Below are 21,229 nucleotides of genomic sequence, written 5' to 3'. Positions count from 1 at the left end.
CAGAACCAACCAATTATAGCTTTACAGCTTTTAAATAAATAGCAAAACACTTTCCTCTGGGTTTCAGAAATAACTAAGAGTAAATCGGTTTCAATCAGTTTTCCATTTTTATTTTTTTCTCCAACTCATCAAAAAGTATTTAAGCTCTTTCAGTTAGATAATATCTTGCCTGGTAGAACCAAAGTGTATTTCATAAAAATGTTTTCTCTCTACAGATGCAAAAGGTATTTAAGAAACTTCCAGGATTCAAAGAAATTCACATTTTAGGATTTAGGTAAGTAGGAGAATCAGACTCTTCTCAATTTTTAATTAATTTTTTCCTATCCTCTCTTGAAAGTGATGTTGTGAGGATTATAAAGTTTGTCCCCCCCTCCCAGTTGTTTAGTACTGCCAAATCCCCAAAACCAAATCCATTCCAAGTAAAGGAATTGTCTAATTAGAACATGATGCTAGGTGATTCGTTAAGGGGTAACACAGGAGCTATACTCCTTCCTGCCTCCAGAGTCAGAAATACACTGTTCTCCGCTGAGAGTTCATCTGCTGTCCAGGGCAATGTTATTAATAAACACCTTAGAAAAATACCTCAGTACAGACAAATGAAAAAGAAATAGCCATGGGCCTGGCCGGTTGGCTCAGCGGTAGAGCATCGGCCAGGTGTGTGGAAGTCCCAGGTTCAATTCCCGGTCAGGGCACACAGGAGAAGTGCCCATCTGCTTCTCCACCCTTCCCCCTCTTCTTCCTCTCTATCTCTCTCTTCCCCTCCCGCAGCCAAGGCTCCATTGGAGCAAAGTTGGCCCGGGCACTGAGGATGGCTCTGTGGCCTCTGCCTCAGACACTAGAATGGCTCTGGTTGCAACAGAGTGACACCCCAGATGGGCAGAGCATCGCCACCTGGTGGGCGTGCTGGGTGGATCCCAGTTAGGCACGTGCAGGAGTCTGTCTGCCACCCGGCTTCTAACTTCGGTAAAAATACAAAAAAAAAAAAAAATAGCCATTAGTTGCCTTGGTATCTGATTGCCTAGTTTCCTATGGATGCTAAATATCATCATTCTTTAAACAAATCAGGCTGACGCTAGAGAACCAGGTGAAATCCGTAAATACTGGTGCCTATGGGGTGGTACCGTTGGAGAAATGGGGTGGACAGAAACAGAAGTGGAAGCAGGACTTCCCAAAATATTTTATGTCATTTTTATGTCATAAAATATCACTGCAATAATATCTTACCACACAAAAATTATTAAATGAAAATTTTAAATAAAAGAAATGAAATAATCAAATAATGCCACACTCAGCAGGGTTAAAGCACATACCCTTGGTAGGTCTACATCCATCGGCATCTCATCATTCTAGTATGGGCTCATAATTTTTGGCAAGAAATTTTTGCATCTTTCTTTCAAGTTCTCATTCAAAACATGTATAAGTGGGGTCATATTATGTTATTTTTAATGTTCCACAGGGTAAACCTTAGCCCCATGTGACAGAATGAGATTCCATGGCCCTCCCCTGGGTGGTTTGTAGAGTGGGTAAAGCAGGAGTCACCCAAAGTCCTTCCTGGCTCCTTCATTGTCTATTGTCTTAAAGCAAAAAGGTGCACAGAGCCAGGCTCTGCATACTCGCAAAGGCCACTTTCTCGGGGTGCTCCCCCAGTTTATTTCTTTTGAAGCTATCAAGCCCCTCTAATTTATAAAATTCTAGAGGAAGGAAACACTAAAAAGTGAAAATTATAAATGATGAAATCCTTAATATTTACCAAAGTAGACTCATTTTTCTTTATTTCAAGCTGCTGCCCCACAGTATTCCATGTGAAATCAGATGGATTAGAGAGAAATAAAGGATGATAGAAGAATATTCTGCATAGATGGCAAGGTCTTCTGGTTAAACCACTGCAGTTAAAGAACAAATTTTTAATTTAAAGCTGAAGGAAATGGTAGATACAGGGGTTTTTTTGGTGAATGTTCAAGTGCTCATTATTCCCTCCTTTAAAATAAATGGAAAACTACTAATAAAAAAATCTATGTCAGAAGAAAATTAAAATGTTAGGTTGATTAAATTTTTCAAGGTAAAAATTTTAAAGATATATCTCTTGAAACTGAATCTTTCTCGTGTGTTTATCTCTGCAAGAGCTTGTTCTTATTTCTGCCAAAGTCACTTATAAAGTAAACGTAGTCACATTTTTCAATGATTTCTGTTACATAATAAAAATTTAGTCTCCCCCCAAAAATATCTGACCTGAATACAATAAATACTGTGCTATGAGTATCACAAACTTTTAATCATTAATAATGATGCTCAGAATATTGTAAAGTAAACTCATTATGAAGGAAATAGCTTTCTCATGGAGCCAGATCCCCACAGAAGACCTAAAATCTCATGTGTCTCCTGGTACTGTCTTTATTTCAGCTAGTTTGTATAAAACCTGATCTACAATTTAATAAGTACTTTTATATCATTGACCTCATTTGATACTCTCAACACAGCTGAAAGGTAGTTAGGACATCGATTATTAACACAATTATAAGAATGAACAGGAAAAGATTCACTTTAAATATTGCTTTGTCTCTTAAAGCATATAGGGGAAACTATTAACAATTATTCAATCTAGTTGAAGGGAATACTCATTCAAAGACTTGTACGCCAATGTCCAGAGTAGCTTTATTTGTAATAGCCAAGAATTGGAAATAACCCAAATGTCCATCAACCTCAGCAGAACAATAAAGAAACAAATTGTGGCATAATCTTACCATATACTACGACCCAGCAATGAAACTATTGGAATACACAATATTGGTTGGCCTCAAAATAATTAAGTGAAAGATACCAGACAAAAAAGGAGTACATTATGATTCCATTTATATTTAACTCTAAAATAATACAAACTAATCTATAGTGACAGAAAGAAGATCAGTAGTTGCTTGGGGAGGGCAAGGCAGAGAAAGGGGGAGGGAAGGATTCCATAGGGCTACGATTAAACCTGTGGGTGATGAATGCTTACTGTCTTGATTGCCATCATTGTTTCACTGGGTATTGTATGTAGTATCAAACTTATTGAATTGTATACCTTTGGCATGTGAAGTTTGTTTCAAGACGATTATACTTCAATAAAGCAGTTTTTTTAGATGAAAAGGGTGTTGGCCCAGGTAGTCAGGTAGCTCTCTCAGGAGCATCATGGATTACAAACTAATGTTGAAAGCAAGTGAGATGAACGTCTACTTAGCACAGAAGAAAATCCCTCCCCTCAGAGCATCCCAGTGAGATAGTCATAGAGCCTCTCTTGTGTTCACAGAAGAAAAGTAGTAGCAGAGTCCATTCAGTCATGTTACATTAAGGGAGGAAAATTAGATGAAAACAACATGAAACCCATCATATGTGTAGTGTCTTTGTTGGCAATTCTCATTTGCAATGAAAAAATATAGCTTCTAAATTAAATTTATCTATATACCGAGAGGAAACCAAAATGTATTTGTCAGTTTGGTGACTAAGTGACCTTTTTTGTAACCATGAGCTAGTGGTGCGGGGTGCAAAATGAGCTCCCGCTTGAGGTCAGGCATCACTGCATTAAATTTAATAAAAAATTAAAAAATTAAAAAAACCTAGGGCTTCTGGCTCTGCCACTTTCTGTCAACTTTCCCTCTCTGTCTGTTCTCTTGTCTGTGAATTGGGAATTGATGGTGTTGTCGAAGAAATTAAATGAAAATGCATGTGAACTGCCTAATGCAGACACCCACTCAGTTAACAAGTATTTGTTTTGCTTGCAAACAGCTCCCTAGTGAATTGTACTATTCCCTAAGGCATACTTACTATAGCAATTCAAAATATAGTCAACAAAACAACAGTTCCAGGGTCCAGCCTCAGATAAATTCTTCAGTGGTAAACTAATCATTTAATGCTATTCACAGGGCGAGAAATTCATTTATAAAATATGTTTTAAAATTTTTCTAGTACCTGCAAGACCAAAAATGTAAGGTTTAGAGGATATATTTGCAATCTCTTTAGTAGGAATATGAGGAACTTAAAGAGTTTAAAAAGACCTAAAGTACATATAATCTTTGAACTAAAGCTCAAATTCTAATCAGAAACATCATATAATGATGTTTACTTTCTGAGAGTTATATGGTTCTCAAATTTCCCACCCAAATTCTGATGACAATTTATATGTCTCCTTCAAAGCTCTGGGAAAATATGAAAGATAATGGAAATAATTTTTTTGGTATATGAAATGATACATTGACTGTCTCAATAAGTGTCATAATAATTCTTCCTTGCATGCTCTCCTTGTACATGATGAAATGAAGACCAAAGAAAGAACGAGATGGGTAATTTGGACTTTTCTTTTAATGTTCTGAAATATATTTCATTTTCTACCATAAATTTATATGTCAATCTTTTACAAATAATTTTTACATATAAAGTCTGGGAAACTCAATGACTTTTTAATGATTTCTTACTTAAATGGGAATAATTGACCCATTAGTCGATAGTGGAGGAAAAAACTCTCAAGTCAAAATTACTCCCTGAAATAAGTAGGTAAACAATGACTTGGTCTGCAGACAAGTTTCTATAAAATTTAAAGTCTAATTAGAAAAACGAAGAAGCATGTATTTGTGATGCAAGCATGGTTTCACAAACTCGGCACATTCGATGGAAAACCGCTGGCTGGAATGCATACTTGTGCATGCAACCAACCTGTCTGGATTAAAGCAGAGAAACTAATTTGCTCCCTGGTTTCAAGGTCAGCTTGAATTGGGAAAAGGCCTACTGCACCTGAGAAAGTTCAGTAATGAAAATCCAGCTTAGGCTCCTATAATTGACTCGTGAAATAATGAGCTATATAGACTCTGGTTGTGCGGCCCGAAGAACTGCCACAGATACACATTATCCATTTCTGTGGCCTTTAAGCCACTTTTGCATTCCTCTGTGGATTTAATGGCATAAACTAGAAGGTAAAACCTGGTCCTAGAGGACATAGCTACAGAGAATTCTGTTTTATTTTTTTTATATGCAAAAAGTCATTGAGTCGATAAATATGATAATCATATGCTACTTCCCTTTCTCCTTTCTCACACCTTCCTCCTAAGATGTTATTTTTAAAACAGCTTTGGGAAGAGACTGTTGTGTTTAATTTAGGGTTTTATTTTTTAATTTAAAAATACTTCTTGAAAAAAGTGGAAGAGAAATCTCCTTAAGAACTGAAGCTTCGGCCTGACCAGTGGTGGTGCAGTAGAAAGAGTGTCAACACTGGACGCTGAGGCCCTAGTTCAAAACCCCAAGGCAGGGGTAGTCAACCTCTTTATACCTACCACCCACTTTTGTATCTCTGTTAGTAGTAAAATTTTCTAACCACCCACCAGTTCCACAGTAATGATGATTTATAAAGTAAGGAAGCAACTTAAAGCATATAATAATAACTTACCAAGTACTTTATGTTGGATTTTTGCTAAGTTTGGCAGAATAAATATTTATAAAACAACTTACTATAGTTAAATCTATCTTTTTATTTATACTTTGGTTGCTCCGCTACTGCCCACCATGAAAGCTGGAATGCCCACTAGTGGGTGGTAGGGACCAGGTTGACTACCACTGCCCCAAGATCTTCAAGTAGAGTGCAGGCTTGTTGGCTTGAGTGCAGGCTTGCCAGCTTGAGTGAGGGGTAGCTGGCTTGAGTGTCAGCATGGCAGCTTGAGCACAGGGTCTCTGGCTTGAGCTCAAGATCATCAACATGATCCCCAGGTCACTGCTTGAGCCCAGAGGTTGCTGGCTTGAACCCAAAGTTGCTGGCTTGAGCCCAATGTTGATGGCTCAGCTTGAGTGCCCCTGGTCAAGGCACATATGAGAAGTAATCTATAAATAACTAATGTAAAGCAACTACAAGTTGATGTTTCTCATCTCTCTCCCTTCCTGTCTCTTTCTCTCCCATTCTGTCTGTCTGTCTGTCTCTCTCTCTCTCTCTTTCCTTTTTTTTTTTTTTTTTTTTTTTTTTAGTTTAGTTTAGAGGAGGAGAGATAGTGAGGCAGACTCCAGCATGCACCCTGACCAGGATCCACCCAGCAACCTGTCTGGGGCCGTACTCACAACAGAGCTATTTTTAGCACTTAAGGCTGAAGCACTCAGACCAACCTAGCTATCCTCTGCACCCAGGGCCATGCTCCAATTGAGCCACTGGTTGAAGAAGGGGGAGTGGGAGGGGGTAGAAGCAGAAGCTCACTTCTCCTGTGTGCCCAGACTGGAATCAAACAAACATCCATACACCAGGCCAACACTCTGTTCTCTTAGCCACCAGCCAGGGTCCTGCCTCTTTTTTTCTTAAAAAAATAAGAAAAGAACTGAAGCTTTGACTTGGTTATTACATATACGTACTATTGTCCCACTATGGTTTCCAACATTGCTATTTCATAGACCTTTATAAAGGAAACTATTTGTAGAAAAAAAGGACAATTCATCCTTCTTGCTGATTGGCACTGAATGACTTTATTTATAAGTCTGTCAAAAACACCAGTCAGTAACAGCCACTCTTGACAATTAACACTTTTCATAAAGATCTAATGTAAGCCCTGGCCGGTTGGTTCAGTGGTAGAGTGTCAGCCTGGCATGTGAACGTCCCGGTTTTGATTCCCAGCCAGGGCACATAGGAGAAGCACCTATTTGCTTCTCCACACCACTGCCGCCGCCGCCGCCACCCATCCCCCCCCCCCCCCCCCCCCCCCCCGCTTCTCTCTCTCTCGCTCTCAACCTCTCTATCTCTCTGTCCTCCTCCCCTCCTGCAGCCAATGCTCAATTGAATGAGTTCGCCCTGGGAGCTGAGAATGGTTCCATGATCTCCGCCTCAGGCGCTAAAAGAAATGGCTCTGGTTTTAAAGGAGCAAGGGGCCCAGATGGGCAGAGCATCGCCCCCTAGAGGGCTTTCCTGGTGGATCCCAGTAGGGGCACATGCAGAAGTCTGTCTCTGCCTCCCCTCCTTTCACTAAAATTTTTTTAAAAATCTGACATAAAAATCTATAGTCACCTGATTTAGTTAGTAGTCCCTCAAGCTGGACTTAACTCCCATCCTAACATTCTATTTCAGAACTAAAATATGTCCATTCTTTTCCACATTTCATATTTTTTATAAACATTGAAACTACACTTCGAGTGGAATATTATTTATTTTTTAAGATTTATTTATTGGTTTTACAGAGAGAGGAGTGGGGAGCGAGAAGAATCAACTAATAGTTGCTTCACTTTAGCTGTTCATTGCTTGTTTCTTGTTTGTTGCATGTTCCTTGACCGGGCAAGCCCAGGATTTCAAACCAGTGACTTTAGTGTTCCAGCTGGATGCTCTATCACAGGGGTTGGGAACCTATGGCTCACGAGCCAGATGTGGCTCTTTTGATGGCTGCATCTGGCTCACAGACAAATCTTTAATAAAAAATAATAATAACGTTAAAAATATAAAACATTCTCATGTATTACAATCCATTCATTTCCTACCGCTCACATTCATGGTTGCGGGTGGCTGGAGCCAATCACAGCTGTCCTCTGGGACAACACCAAATTTTTATTGGATAATGCATAATGTATACAGGTCGTTGTATGGCTCTCACAGAATTACATTTTAAAATATGTGGCGTTCATGGCTCTCTCAGCCAAAAAGTTTCCCGATCCCTGCTCTATCCACTGTGCCAACACAGGTCAGGTGAAGTAAGATATTTTTTAAGAGCCCATCATAAAAGAGGATGAAGCTTTCCTGAAGCTTTGTAGCAACCTAATAATTTTCCAAAGCATAGGACAATGACTTTGTGTGTGATGTATCCTCTGTTTCTACAGCTTAAGCTCCACAGAAATGCAACTTATGGCCATATTTAAGAGAGACAATACAGGAGCAAAGAGTACTGCAAGTGACCTGCTGTCTTTTGAGTCCAACATAGTTGAAAATGAAGGAGTCCATCACGGAATGATGGAGGAGGACAAGCAACCAGAAACTTATCTCACAGCTTTCGACTTCAAAAAGCTAATCAGCAGAGCACTACTTGAAGACAAATCCTTGCATGTGGAGACAGTCCAGTTCACTGATGGTCAGTTGGTAATTTCATAGTTCTGGGATTATTCTTACTCTGACAGAAAGACTAGGAGTTTTGAATGTCTTATGGTCACTGTCATTTTAATTGGGACTTGTAGAGTCAGTCATTTCTGTGACAGGCACATAATAAATCGTATCATTTCTGTCTTTCCTCACTCTAAACTGTGTCTCATTTGATGAGCCTTTGGTGACCACTTCACACCAAGAATAGCTCTAGAAGAAAACAAGAATTTCAGTTAAGTCCGGCTCAAACACAATCATTCAGTAGGGAGAGCCCAGGTAGAGAGACTAGCCCATGGGCAGTTCTGTTCCCCTGGAAAAACCCAGATTCTCTTGTCTAGTAAATTGCTCAGGTCCCAAATGAAAATAGGTGACATGTTCAAATTAGGGTAATTTGAGAGGAGTTTAATAAAGGGACTATGTATAAAGGTTTCCCTAATGCCCAAAGAAATAGAACCGTTCCCAGGGGCTAGAAGCAGCAAGGTCCCATTGCTACTTTAGGCCTGAAGGGTTGCCAATAAACTAAGTCATCTCAAAGGCAGAGGGCAAGCAATCATTGATATAGTCCATATAAGTCAACCTCTTGGGGTAGAAGAGGAGAGTGGATCTTAAGAAGTCAACAAGATAATCAGGCACACTCAAAATTTTCAGTGGGTCCCAGAGGGACCCAGGAACCTGGAACTCGACTCTTCAGTAGGTCCTGTACTCCTGGCTTTCTAGATGGACAATGGAAATGCCATTTTAGTATGACATAGCATGAAACTGACATTTTCTACTAGTTCTGTCTCTAGTTTAGTTAGTCACACTTGACACTGAAAAACTTTACAAAGATCTCTTAATACAATATGCAGGGCAAGAGACTCTTCTAGGCAAGAAAAGGTGAACTTCAGACTCATCTCAGGGACCAGCTGGTACTCTGGGTGTGTCTCTCTGTTGAACCCTGTGGATGTCCTGGGAATTAGGCTTTGGGTTGAAAGTAGGACTCTACAAATGGTTCTTGATTACAGTATTTATTCTAGCCACTTCTTTCTTTGTCAGTTCAGTTATGTCTTCATCCTCACTGGCCTTGCCAGTCAACCTGTCTGCTTAGTCCAAATCTGTACAGTAAAACTAAACACCCTAAAATGTCTACCTAATAACTGCTCATATCACACAAACAGGCAAGATATACCCCTTGCAACGATCTTTCAATTTATCATTCGGATCAATGAACATTAGCTTATTGTGACGCTAACTTCTTAATGATTTGTTGTACCACCCACTCCTCAAGAACTGATTACTGCCACCTTTCCAACCCTGTTTTACTGCCCAAACACAAAAGGCAAAAGTAAAAATAAAGAAAATTCAAACCTTGTAATTTTTCATCCACAGAATTTGTTGGTTCAGTGCCTGGCTCTGTTCCCATCACCCAGTCAGTGCTGCCTACACTCCTTGCTGATATCACAGAGGTGAGTTTGTTGTCCTTTTGTTCTTCAAACAGAAAGAGAGCCTCAAAAACCTTCCACCAAAAAGATCAACTTAAAGACTGAACCGAGCAAATTCTCCTTTGCAGTACCAATCACTGCTTTTTATAGGCAGCACCTGATTACCCACTTTCAGTATCTGTATTCATAAAGTATAATACAACTTGTATTTCAAATATCCTAAAATCCAAAGTGTCCTTCATGTAATCACATCTTTGTTTCAATTAGAGTAAAAATTTTCCATTTTTAATAAAATAAACACCTGTTCATGAACTGAAAAGAATACTTAAAGCAGAATATATTATTTAACTTTGACTTCCAGAAATAAATATAAACATAAACATAATTTATAAGTTTGTTTTAAATCTTAAGGTCGTGTCTATATATTTATTTATGGGGGGGTCTCATAAGTACAAATCAATGTCTTACAAAGTAAAAATAATAAACTCAGTAACAATTTTTATATTTCATTTAAAACTGTGTCCATTTAATTTATGCCAAAACTTGTCACCGGGGTATTCCTACATGGCAGAGCTGACTAAGCTCTGTGCCCTCTGTAAATAAAGAATTCATAAATTCAACAGTGTACAGATGATATGTTGCAGAATTATGCATCTGAAACCTACATAATTTTGTTAACCAGTGTCACCCCAATACATTCAATAAAAAGGGGAAAAAGAATTCATAAATTCAAACATGATTAAGATAATTCAGAGTGTTTTAATTATGTGTTAACGCTACACAGGCAGACTCAATTAGCCAAGAAGTCAACAGACCATATTTTACCACTGTATCAATGCATGCGTTCTGTTCATGACATATTTATCAGAACCTATGTTAGAATTCGTAGTAGATTCAAATCAATTAAAATGATATGCGTAAGCCTGACCAGGCGGTGTCACAGTGGATAGAGCATTGGACTGGGACCCAGAGGACCCAGTTTTGAGACTCTGAGGTCGCCAGCTTGAGCATGAGCTCATCTGGTTTGAGCAAGGCTCACTAGCTTGAGTCCAAGGTCACTGGCTCAAACAAGGGGGTCACTCAGTCTACTATAGCCCCTCGGTCAAGGTATATATGAGAAAGCAATCAATGAACAACTAAGGTGCCACAAAGAAGAATCGATGCTTCTCATTCTCTCCCTTCTTGTCTGTCTCTATCTGTCCCTCTCTCTGACTCTGTCTCTGTCATAAATAAATAAATAAATAAATATGCTTAAATTTAAATGAAAATAAAAATATAGATTATAATCCTTCTTATATGAAGAAAAGTGTTTCTTCTTAACATCTATCTTTCTAAATTTATTCTTCAGGATGCTACTTTGAATCCAGAACTTCCTCTTGGTCAACCCAGACTCGAGACAGTAGACAGAGAAGAACACAGTCTACCTGGTGAGCTTTTTCTTCCCATAAAGTCTATATTAAATAACAACATCCTCTTTAGGAAATCAATTTATAACACCACCTCAAAGACCAGTGATAAAATCATTCTTGACTCAGGAGGTTTCCTTATACCAGCATTGCCAACAGAAAAGCAGTCCACTGAACCACCCTCTTGCAAAGAGGAGGATATCCTTGGTGTCCTTCTCTCAGTTCTAGTCCCCAGGATCACAGAGAGCACCAACAGCCCTTTCCTGGTGAGCCTGGTTAAAGAAGCTCAAACCAAAGCAGCTCCAACTGCCACCCACACGGAACAGCCATCTCTACTCTCTACTGGGCTCTCATCTGAGAGTCCATCCCGACAATGTAGGTCATAAGGCCCCAGTCCACGACAAGGGAATAGGCAATGAAGAATTATGCCTTTATAATCAGTGTAGGTATTCCTATTTGCCACATTATAAGCTGACCTTTGATACTGTCTATTTCTTTAGTACCAATTAGGTCACATGTAATTGATCAATAAGGGTGTCAGTAAACATTGAAATCCTCCTGGCTCACTTTTGAATTTCAAAAATGTTCATTTCTGAAGCAATAGGGTCAAATATTCTCATAATAAAAGAGAAGTCTTCTCTCTCTCTCTCTCTCTCTCTCTCTCTTTAGTGAGAGAGACAGACAGACAGAAAGGGAGAGAGATGAGAAGTATCAACTCGTAGTTGCAGCACTTTAGTTGTTCATTGATTGCTTTTTCATATGTGCCTTGACCAGGGGGCTCCAGCTGAGCCAGTAACCCCTTGCTCAAGCCAGCAAACTTGGGCTCAAGCCAGAGACCATGGGGTCATATCTATGACCCCACACTCAAGCTGGTGAGCTTACACTCAAGCCAGATATCTTGGAGTTTCAAACCTGGGTCCTCAGCATCCAGGTCGATGCTGTATCCACTGTGCCAGCACCTGAACAGGCTAAAAGAGAAATCTTTAATACTATATGAAGACCTTATAAAAAACAAAACAAAAAAAACCTTAAAATTCTGAGGAAGAGTCTACTTAGTGCAAGAAGTGGTGACTCAGTGGCTTCAAGAGCCCCTGTGCTTTCTACTTCATACAGCTCTCTCGGGAAAACATAAGTAAAATGTCTTTAAGGAATCATGAACCCCAGAATACAAGGTGGACAAAGATACACTGTGATTTTAAGTGTAAATGCTAGCGGAGATTCAGATTCATAATAGCTGATATTTTTAATAGGATTGTTACCATTTTAGTTAGGGTTCTTCTTTACAAAATTCTACACGTTTTGAGTGGTCCACCTCAATCCTATTTTCCTCACAAAACCCTGTGTATTAGTATGCAAATTTTTGGAATACTAGGATTTGCACAGATACATTTATGGCATTATAGCATAACTACCTATACAGATTATATTTGCCTTATGTAATTACCAGTGCATAAATGTTAACCAACGTTTATTACAAACCAACCCTGAAGTTAGTGACTTAAAATAGCAACAATTTATTTTTCCATAAACCTGAAATCTGGGCAGGGATCAGTGGGGAGAGCTCTTCTTTGCCTCGTGTTGTGTAACCTACAGTATCTCAACCAGTGTTGAAGATTTTTTTCCATGATGGTTCACTTCGATGGCTGGCAAATGGTGCTCAACCAGAGCTGTTGGCTGGGGTTTCATTTTTGCTCCATATAGATCTCTCCAAGGGGCTTGCTTAGGCTTCCTCCCAGCATGGCAGCTGGATGCAAAGAGTCAGTATTGCAAGAGACAGACAGTGGAATCTGCCACTCTCTTAAGGGCCAAGACTCTGTGTTACTTCCTCGCATTCTAATGGGGAGGCAGCCATGGAGTCTAACTTGATTCAAGAAAAGAAAACATTTTTTAAAAAAAGAAAAAGAGGAAGGAACATAGAACTTATCTCTTGATAGGAGAGAATTTATGGCCATTTATAATCAACCACAATCCATTTTAATCACTATTTGTTGGATAAAACAAAACTAATCTTTTTGTGAAATGATTGATATTAAGTGCTCACTAGATATTAGAATAATATATCATAAAACATTATTATAAGGGCAGTATTTGGGGTAGATTAATAAAAACAATGGTATATCTATAATAAAATATTATTGTATTTTCAAAATTACTGTTCTCATTTTATTTATACAGGGTGGGTAAAAGTAGGTTTACAGTTGTGAGTACTCAAGTCACAGTTTATTCTTGTATTAGTATTTATTAATTATTGTATTATTATCTATACAAACAACTGTAAACCTACTTTAATCCCACCCCTCATACATTAATTCCATTCATGAATATACCATAGATATAATGTAGTTAAGCTAGTATGTTCACAGATAAAAACACCAAGCCTAGAGATGTGAAGTACCTTGCTCAAGGTCACACTACAGCTGGTTGCAAACCCAGGATCATCGTCCAAGTTTCCTTCTCCCACGACACTATGTTTGACTTAAGTAACTCCATCATTAAAAACATACACATTCCCTCCAACTTGCTTTGCCCTCAAACCTGCCTCTCTTTCTCTATTTCAATATGCTGTCTTTTTTTTTTTAATAGCCTAGCCTTCTGGGTCTTTACTACATCGTTTCCTACTCACTATAAGGTTTCACTTCTAATCACAGATTACAGAAACAAAATTTTCACAAATGACTTCCTAATTAATCAATTTAGCAACTGATTCCTATCTTCATTTAACATGACATTTCTGGTGTATGGCTCCTGTTAACCACTCCCTTCTTGAAACATTGTTTTTTGTTGAATTCATTAAGGTGACACTAATTAACACAATTATCTTGAAACTCTATCATTTGGTTCTCACAAAATGACTTCTCCTCGGTCCTCCTACTCCCTGTGTACTCCTCAGTCTCCTGCACTGCGGCTGGTCGCTAGATTTTTATTTTACAATTTGCTTATTAAAATACAACCTCATTTTAAAAAAATTGTGCTGATTGATAGACATGCATAACATACAGTGAGATTTTAAAGTCTTGGAAGAAAAATAAAACAAAAATAAAAAGATTTGGAACTAAATAAAGGTGGTGGTTGCACAACATTGTGAATTTGCTAATTTACAGTTACTGAATAGTTCACTTTAAAATGGCTAATTCTATGTGTCATCTCACTATGTCTTTTTACAAATCAGATGACTTGGTAGGGAAAACTGTGTACAAAATTAACATCATCAAGCTCTTCAAATTTGCTTTAGGTGGTTCATGGATTTGGCTCTGAGTTTCTTAGCAGATCAAGCCATGAGGAAAACACAAGTTATGTCATTTAGAATCTGCAGGCTTTCAACATGGTCATTGCTTAGGAGAAAGCATTTCTCCTATGAGTCCGCATAAGGACAAGAGTCTGGGTTATGGCAAACATGTCCTGTCTGCATCAACCTCTCTGCTGTAAAAACCAGTCAGCTGTTTCCGTTAAGACCCTCACCAGAGATGTGTAATGAATGCCAGAGCCCAGTTTCCAGTAGTTCTCCGAGGTCTAGGTTCTGACAGTCCGCCTTCAGGGACTGATTTTAGAGTATCTAGAGGAATGAATGTGCTGCATAACCTTCCATCAATGTTCTATAAATAAGTATTATATCTCATAACTGAGCTTTTGATTAGTATTGACCAGAAAGCACTGGATTTGCTGACCTGAGCCTGGAGTGCAAATACTCTGTTGCCAATTAAAGGCAGATCCACATGCTTTCATAATTAGACCAACTGGGGATAGAAAAGATATATCTTAATGAAATGAAGACCTTAACTAGGAAAAGTTCTTGAAAAAAGGCATTCCCCTTATATACATGGAAATGAGAGGGAGGAGAACACGCTAGACAAGACTGAGCTTCCCTCCCTCATAGAAACAGCTCTGGGTCTCACCAGTCCACAGGTAAAGGGCGACTAGGACTGCACAGGTCTGCACCATGGAATTACCGAGGTAATTTCATCCTGGAATTTTTTTTTTATTTTTTTTTTTGTGTGTGTGTGTGTGAGAAAGAGAGAGGGACAAGCAGACAGGAAGGGAGAAAGATGAGACTCGTCAATTCTTTGTTGCAGCACCTTAGTTGTTCATCGATTGCTTTCTCATATGTGCTTTGACTGGGGAACTCGAGCTGAGCTAGTGATCCCTTGCCCAAGCCAGCAACCTTGGGCTAGCCTGGAATATTTTTAAGGTTAGTGTCACTAAACGCTCACCAAGCCATTAAAATCTCAGTCAAGTACTCAGAGAAATCTCTCAGCTTAAGTAGTTTAATGTAGTAGTTAACCCCTGAGATAAAGTACTTGTAAAATATGCCTCTCTAACACTAAATGAATTGATATCTTGTATAGAATTTTGAGATCTTCTATTATTAATATTTTAGGGCAATTTACCCCAAACTATTCTTTTTTGCAGAGCCATTTATCTGTTAAAATTATTCCTGTTTCATATAAATGAGAACCAAAACTATATAAGAAACTCAATATTCAGTCCACATAACATGCATCCAATTTGTTTTTTTTAAATATAGTATTGCTGAGGTCGCCGGTTCAAAACCCTGGGCTTGCCTGGTCAAGGCACATATGGGAGTTGATGCTTCCTGCTCCTCCCCCCTTTCTCTCTCTCTCCTCTAAAATGAATGAATGAATGAATGAATGAATGAATGAATGAATGAATGAATAAATAAATATGGTATGAAATCATTAGGATAGAAATTTTTTTGTGTTTTGGTTTGGTTTAGTTTGTTTTAGGTGTGTGTAGGCAGCAATACATTTTTCTTTATGCTCATTAGAATGATCATCTGATCTATCAAAAGAGCAGCTCTTTAATCTTCTTCCTCACAATTACAGACTTTCCCACTTGCTAGACATTTTAAGGTGTCAGCCTTAATAAATTGCAACATTTTAAGTGGCGAAGAAGCAGACTTTAGGCAGAACTATTCTGCTAGCAACTGTTGTTTTGCTTTTTTATTCCCTTATATTCATCTGGCTACTCCAGAGAAACGGGACCAATGAAAGATTTTATACATATATAGAGAGATTTAGTATGAAGGATTGGCTCACATGGTTAGAGAGACTGAGATGTCCCCAGATCTGCAGTCAGCAAGCTGGAGATTCAGGAGAGCTGACAGTGTACGTCCCAGTTGAGTTCTAGTCCACAGGCAGGAGATCATGTCCCAACTCAAAGACAGTCAAAGAGAGTGAATGCTCCCTTACTCAGCCTTTTTTGTCCTGTTCAGGCCTCCATCAGACTGTATGAGTTCCACCTACAATAGGGAGGGTAATTCGCTTTATTTAGTCTACCAATTCAAATGTTAATCTCATCCAGAAACACCCTCATGGTCACACAATGAATAACGTTTAGTCAAAGATCTGGGTGACCCATAGCCCAGTCAACTTGACACATAAAATTAGCCACCACATCGCCCATGTAAGTAATATGTTAAATCACCACACATTTCTGACTTTTCCTCATCTCACCTCAGCCCTTGACTCCATTGAAAGGAAATCAGTCAGAGGAACTAAATTGAATGAACGTGGTAGAGAATCCAGCTGTTAATATTCCATTAGGTCAAGGACTCTGTGTCTATTTATTGCCATATCATTGGTATCCAGTCAGATGCTTGGCATATACTAGAGAAGCAGTTAATATACATTGAATGAGTTGAGGGAGTAAACAAATGAATTTGTATCATAATACCTCCATGAAAGTCAGAGTTGATGGGAATAATTTAATTATTTCCCTTTTTGCTCTACCGACTAAGAAGCTCAGACAGAGCCAATGAAATGGTCCAGAGACAGTAAGTAGTCAGCTATCTATTCTGATCATACCACTCACCATTGCCAACACATGTCATCCACATTCATGCCTTCGCACAAATTATTTTTCCTCATGCCCATTATATTCTTCCATTTTTCTACCCTGATGACCTCCTACTCACACTTTAAGTTCCAGCTAACGTGCCACCTCCTCTGTGTAACTTTCCCTACCTCCTCCCTGAAAAGACATAATTACATCTGTTCCCTGACTCTATAACAAAGAGGTATACAAACCTCCAACAGACATTTACCACTTGGTATTGGAATTATTAGTACGCATGTCTGGGATTTGTTGCAGACCGAATTTCTGAAGTGAAAGTGTGTTCTTATTCCTCAGGACACTGAACACAATGTCTGGCACAAGCTTGGGGTTTTATACCTCCTTGTTACATTTTTGGGTGCATCAGTGTTTTGGGTCTCGACCTGTAAACTCCTGGAGGGTATGCCACTCCCTGTGTCACTCCTCAGGCTGCTACAAAGACAGCCTAACATGTAAGGTGATAGTCCTTACTGGTGAATACTTTTGTCAAAATGAAGAACTGTAATCAGTTCCACTGCACATGACGTATTAACTATCACACTGATTAATATGTAGGCAAGAAGTGAAAGAAATATGCAATAAGTCACTCTCCTAGACAAAAAAAAAATTGTTCATGTCCTGACTCTCAACCAGAAGGGTCTGACAAAGGTATTATTTAAAATGCTCTACTTCAGAAAAAAAAAAAAACGATAATAGTAAGACTTGGACAGATGTACAAGAAAAACTCAGCTAGAACATTAAGCCACTGTGGTCAATATTTTTGCCTTTTCCTCCTTGTACTTCTAAATCAAGGACCAAAGAGTAAGTTTTCCTAACAAGAGTATGATGCTTATAAAAATTACTCAGAGAGGCCCTCAAGGAGTATGTGATCTCGAGGCAGGCCATTCAGCAAAGACTCACAATCACACTCCATCCGTAGAACAGCCTGTACAATGCTCAGAGAATGGTGAAAAGTACATTGAAGTCATTCCAACTCTCAGATTTTGTAATTCTAGGTTTAACCTAGATGTCAAGTGGATAGTACTATCCTTCAAATTTTAAGTCTGGGAAATCCAATGCCCTGCGCATATTTGACAATTCCCAAGAAGTGTTCTGACTTTTTGCTCTATATTGAAATAATTTCTCCACCTCCCTGCTGCACCTGCTGTGAAACACTCAAAACTCCCCAATGACTGTCCATTATCCAAGCTTGTCCCCATTCTCCCTCCAGGATCTGATCCAATATTTTATGGAAAGTAGTCATCTGTTTAATCTCCTTCCAACGTTTTCCTGAACAGTGACCACGTGTTTCTAAGATAAATGCTGCCACTTCTGCAAAAGCGAGTAGAAGCAGTTGTCACTAGAAATGATATCTTTCCTTTCCTCTGACACTCACTGTCCTATACATGAACACACTCACATAGATTTTAGATCAGGGGTCAGGAACCTTTTTGGTTGAGAACACCACATATTTTAAAATGTAATTCCATGAGAGCCATACAATATGTTTAACACTAACAAGTAAATGTGTGCATTTTATGTAAGACCAACAATTTTAAAGTACAATAACTCAGTGAAAGACGAATATATCCTCCCCTCTTGTTGTCTCTTTCATAGACAAAACAGGAAGACTTTCCTCACATAGTGTGTCACTGACAGCATTCCTTGCAATCACGTTAAACTGATAAATGGCTTATGTCTGTTGACTCATCCAAAGCAAGAGAAAAGAATGGTGCTGCATTTATGTCCTTCACTTGTGTTGCCTCAATTTGATTTGCCATCATGATGGTATGATTATGAATAGTTCTTGCCAACAGAGGCATGTCTTTTATTCATTTGATTATCTTGTCTTTATCTGAAAAGTTGTCAGAAAGTTCATTGGCAACATCAAGCATGAATGTTTTGGCATACTCCCCATCTGTGAATGGCTTTCCATTTCTCACAATTGCTAAAGCACCAGCAAAGCTAGCCGAATTTCAGTCACCTTGTTGGGTCCAAACACAGAGTTGCTGCTGACTAGCTTGCACTCTGCACAGTAGCTCTTGACATGCTTTCTTCCTGCTGTCCCCTGCTGGATATTTTGATGCAAATGTGGTATGGCATGTATCGAAGTGCCGCTTTATATTTGACCGTTTTATTGATGCAACTTTATCATTGCATATTAGACACACTGCAGAACCTGCTCTCTCCACAAAGGCAAATTCCTCTGTCCATTCCTGCTGAAAAGTATGATACTACTCATCTTTTTTTCTTTTAGCCATCTTCTTCATCAAAAGGGTTTCTGCAATTAGCTAGCTGATTACCTGATTAAAAGGAGGGAAGTTTAATTCCTGACCTCACACAACCTGTGTACATTATGCATTACCCAATAAAAATTTGGTGTTGTCCCAGAGGACAGCTGTGATTGGCTCCAGCCACCCACAACCATGAACATGAACGGTAGGAAATGAATGGATTGTAATACATGAGAATGTTTTATATTTTTAATGTTATTATTTTTTATTAAAGATTTGTCTGCGAGCCAGATGCAGCCATCAAAAGAGCCACATCTGGCTCGCAAGCCATAGGTTCTTGACCCGTGTTAGAGGTTCTTTAGTGGGAAGAGGTCATTCCTGTGTCCGCAGTGTCTGCCCTCAGCCAGTGAACTGGTCTTGACCATGTCTTTCAGATGTCTGGATATTGCCTTCCTATTACCATTATCTTTATGGTCAGACGACTAGTAAACACATCCTAGGAAATGCTAACCTTTGCTGGTTCTCAGATCCTTGACATGATCACTTTTAATACTTTCACCCATTTTTGTTGCCTCACATTTCCATAACTAGGAAGGTTAAGTACCCATTATTCACAATGCTTTGTATTGTTCTCTCTGTATTTTACAGAGAAGAGAAAAAGAGAGGTCATAAATACAGGAAATTCTGCCACATGAATAGGTAAACACAATGATTCATAAGGACTCAGGATTTCTCTTTATGGCCTGCTTTAGGAAACTATTTCTAAGATTACTTTCAATCTGTGGAGCTAGTAGCACTTATCAGCACTTGATCCCCCTACACAACCTGATTTCAAGGCTCCATTCCAACAACCCTGAGGTTTTTGTTTGGTTTGGGTTTTAAACTTCAGTTTGGGCATCTATCTTATTTTTAACTTTTGATGTAGCGCCTGCATTGTATCCCCTTTTATTTCTTGGAGTGGCGGCTAACAGACTGCAAATACAACTGCAGTTGTATTTGTATTTACAGTCTGTTAGCTACTCCCTGTGGCTGAAATGCGACGCTAGAAACCCAGCACACTGCAGCCCTTGGCTCAGTGAAAACGGTGCTCCACCAGGGGGCACTGTGGTCCCCGCAGACATTGTCTGGACCTGTCCTGTCTGTTTCCTTTCACACTCGGTGGAACTGTTGCGCTCTAGTCCCTAAATCATCCCGTTGTGCAAAACAACTCTAATGACAAGAATGTCTCTGCATGAATAAATCCTTAAATGCATTTCAAAATAAAGCCATTATGACAATTTTAACAAAGCTTAACTTAAAAATATCACTGTTATTATATGTGAAAAGTTGAGAGTGTTTAGGAAAAAAAACTTAAGACAAAATTTAAAAAAAGCTTAAGGTGACATTGCATGAAGAAAATATGGGAAGAACTATATCTCTGTCAAAAATGCAATCCCATATTTAGGATAAGAACGCACCAGCATAGCCTAACCAGGCAGTGGTGCAGTGGATGGAGCATCGGACTGGGACGCAGAGGACCCAGGTTCAAAAAATACCCCAGGCCGCTGGTTTGAGCGCTTGCTCAACAGCTTGAGTGTGGAGGTCACTGGGTTGAGCATGGAATCATAGACATGACACCATGGTCGCTGCCTTGAGCCCAAGGTTGCTGCCTTGAGCCCAAGGTTGCTGGCTTGAGTAAGGGGTCTCTGCTGGAGCACACACACGTACACACAGACACCGTCAAGGCACATATGAGAAAGCAATTAATGAACAACTAAAGAGCTGCAATGAAAAATTGATGTTTCTCACCTCTCTCCCTTCCTTTCTGCTTTCTCTCTCTCTCTCTCTCTCTCTCAGTCATACACACACACACAAAACAAAACAAAACAAAAAACAACACACCATCACATGTGTCTATGATGTTTCCAAAACCTAGGAATAAATTAGAATTTCCAGTTGGAGAATTCTTCATTATAATAATAACACAACATTCGCATTGTTCAGCAAGCAGAGAAAACAATCCTGAGAAAAGAAAATAGATTCACACTAGACCACAGTGCACTCTCTATTTGCTTTATCTGAGACCTATAAACGTGAAGGAAAAAAAAAGGAGTTTGTTCTGATTTTTAGGAAATAAAGGGGGGTGATAAAAATGGGGCTTAGGAAAGTGTGTCCACAGTTCGTGGATAAAAAGTAGGACAGTGAGGAATTTTGTCCCACATCTTGTGTGAAGCTTTGGGGGCATTGATGAGGGTAGGAAGGAGCAGAGGGAAATGAGAAGAAAGAAGGGATACAAGAGAATTA

At 39.0% G+C, this 21,229-nt stretch overlaps 1 protein-coding gene across 4 annotated transcripts in view; it reads left to right on the top strand.

Annotated features, from left to right (window-relative positions):
• Positions 1 to 21,229, top strand: part of IMPG1 (interphotoreceptor matrix proteoglycan 1) — a 138,711-nt gene that overhangs the window by 53,749 nt on the left and 63,733 nt on the right. For all 4 annotated transcript variants that reach the window (XM_066253907.1, XM_066253894.1, XM_066253901.1 and 1 more), the window contains 5 exons: positions 216 to 274; positions 4,293 to 4,313; positions 7,801 to 8,048; positions 9,425 to 9,501; positions 10,826 to 10,904. In XM_066253907.1, coding sequence (XP_066110004.1) covers positions 216 to 274; positions 4,293 to 4,313; positions 7,801 to 8,048; positions 9,425 to 9,501; positions 10,826 to 10,904 — 484 coding nt within the window. The remainder of the gene's footprint in view (positions 1 to 215; positions 275 to 4,292; positions 4,314 to 7,800; positions 8,049 to 9,424; positions 9,502 to 10,825; positions 10,905 to 21,229) is intronic.

This window comes from Saccopteryx bilineata, chromosome 1 (assembly GCF_036850765.1).
Source record: "Saccopteryx bilineata isolate mSacBil1 chromosome 1, mSacBil1_pri_phased_curated, whole genome shotgun sequence".
Classification (NCBI taxonomy): domain Eukaryota; kingdom Metazoa; phylum Chordata; class Mammalia; order Chiroptera; family Emballonuridae; genus Saccopteryx; species Saccopteryx bilineata.
The sequence above is the reverse complement of the archived record's forward strand: the minus strand, read 5'-3'. Positions and strand labels throughout refer to the sequence as shown.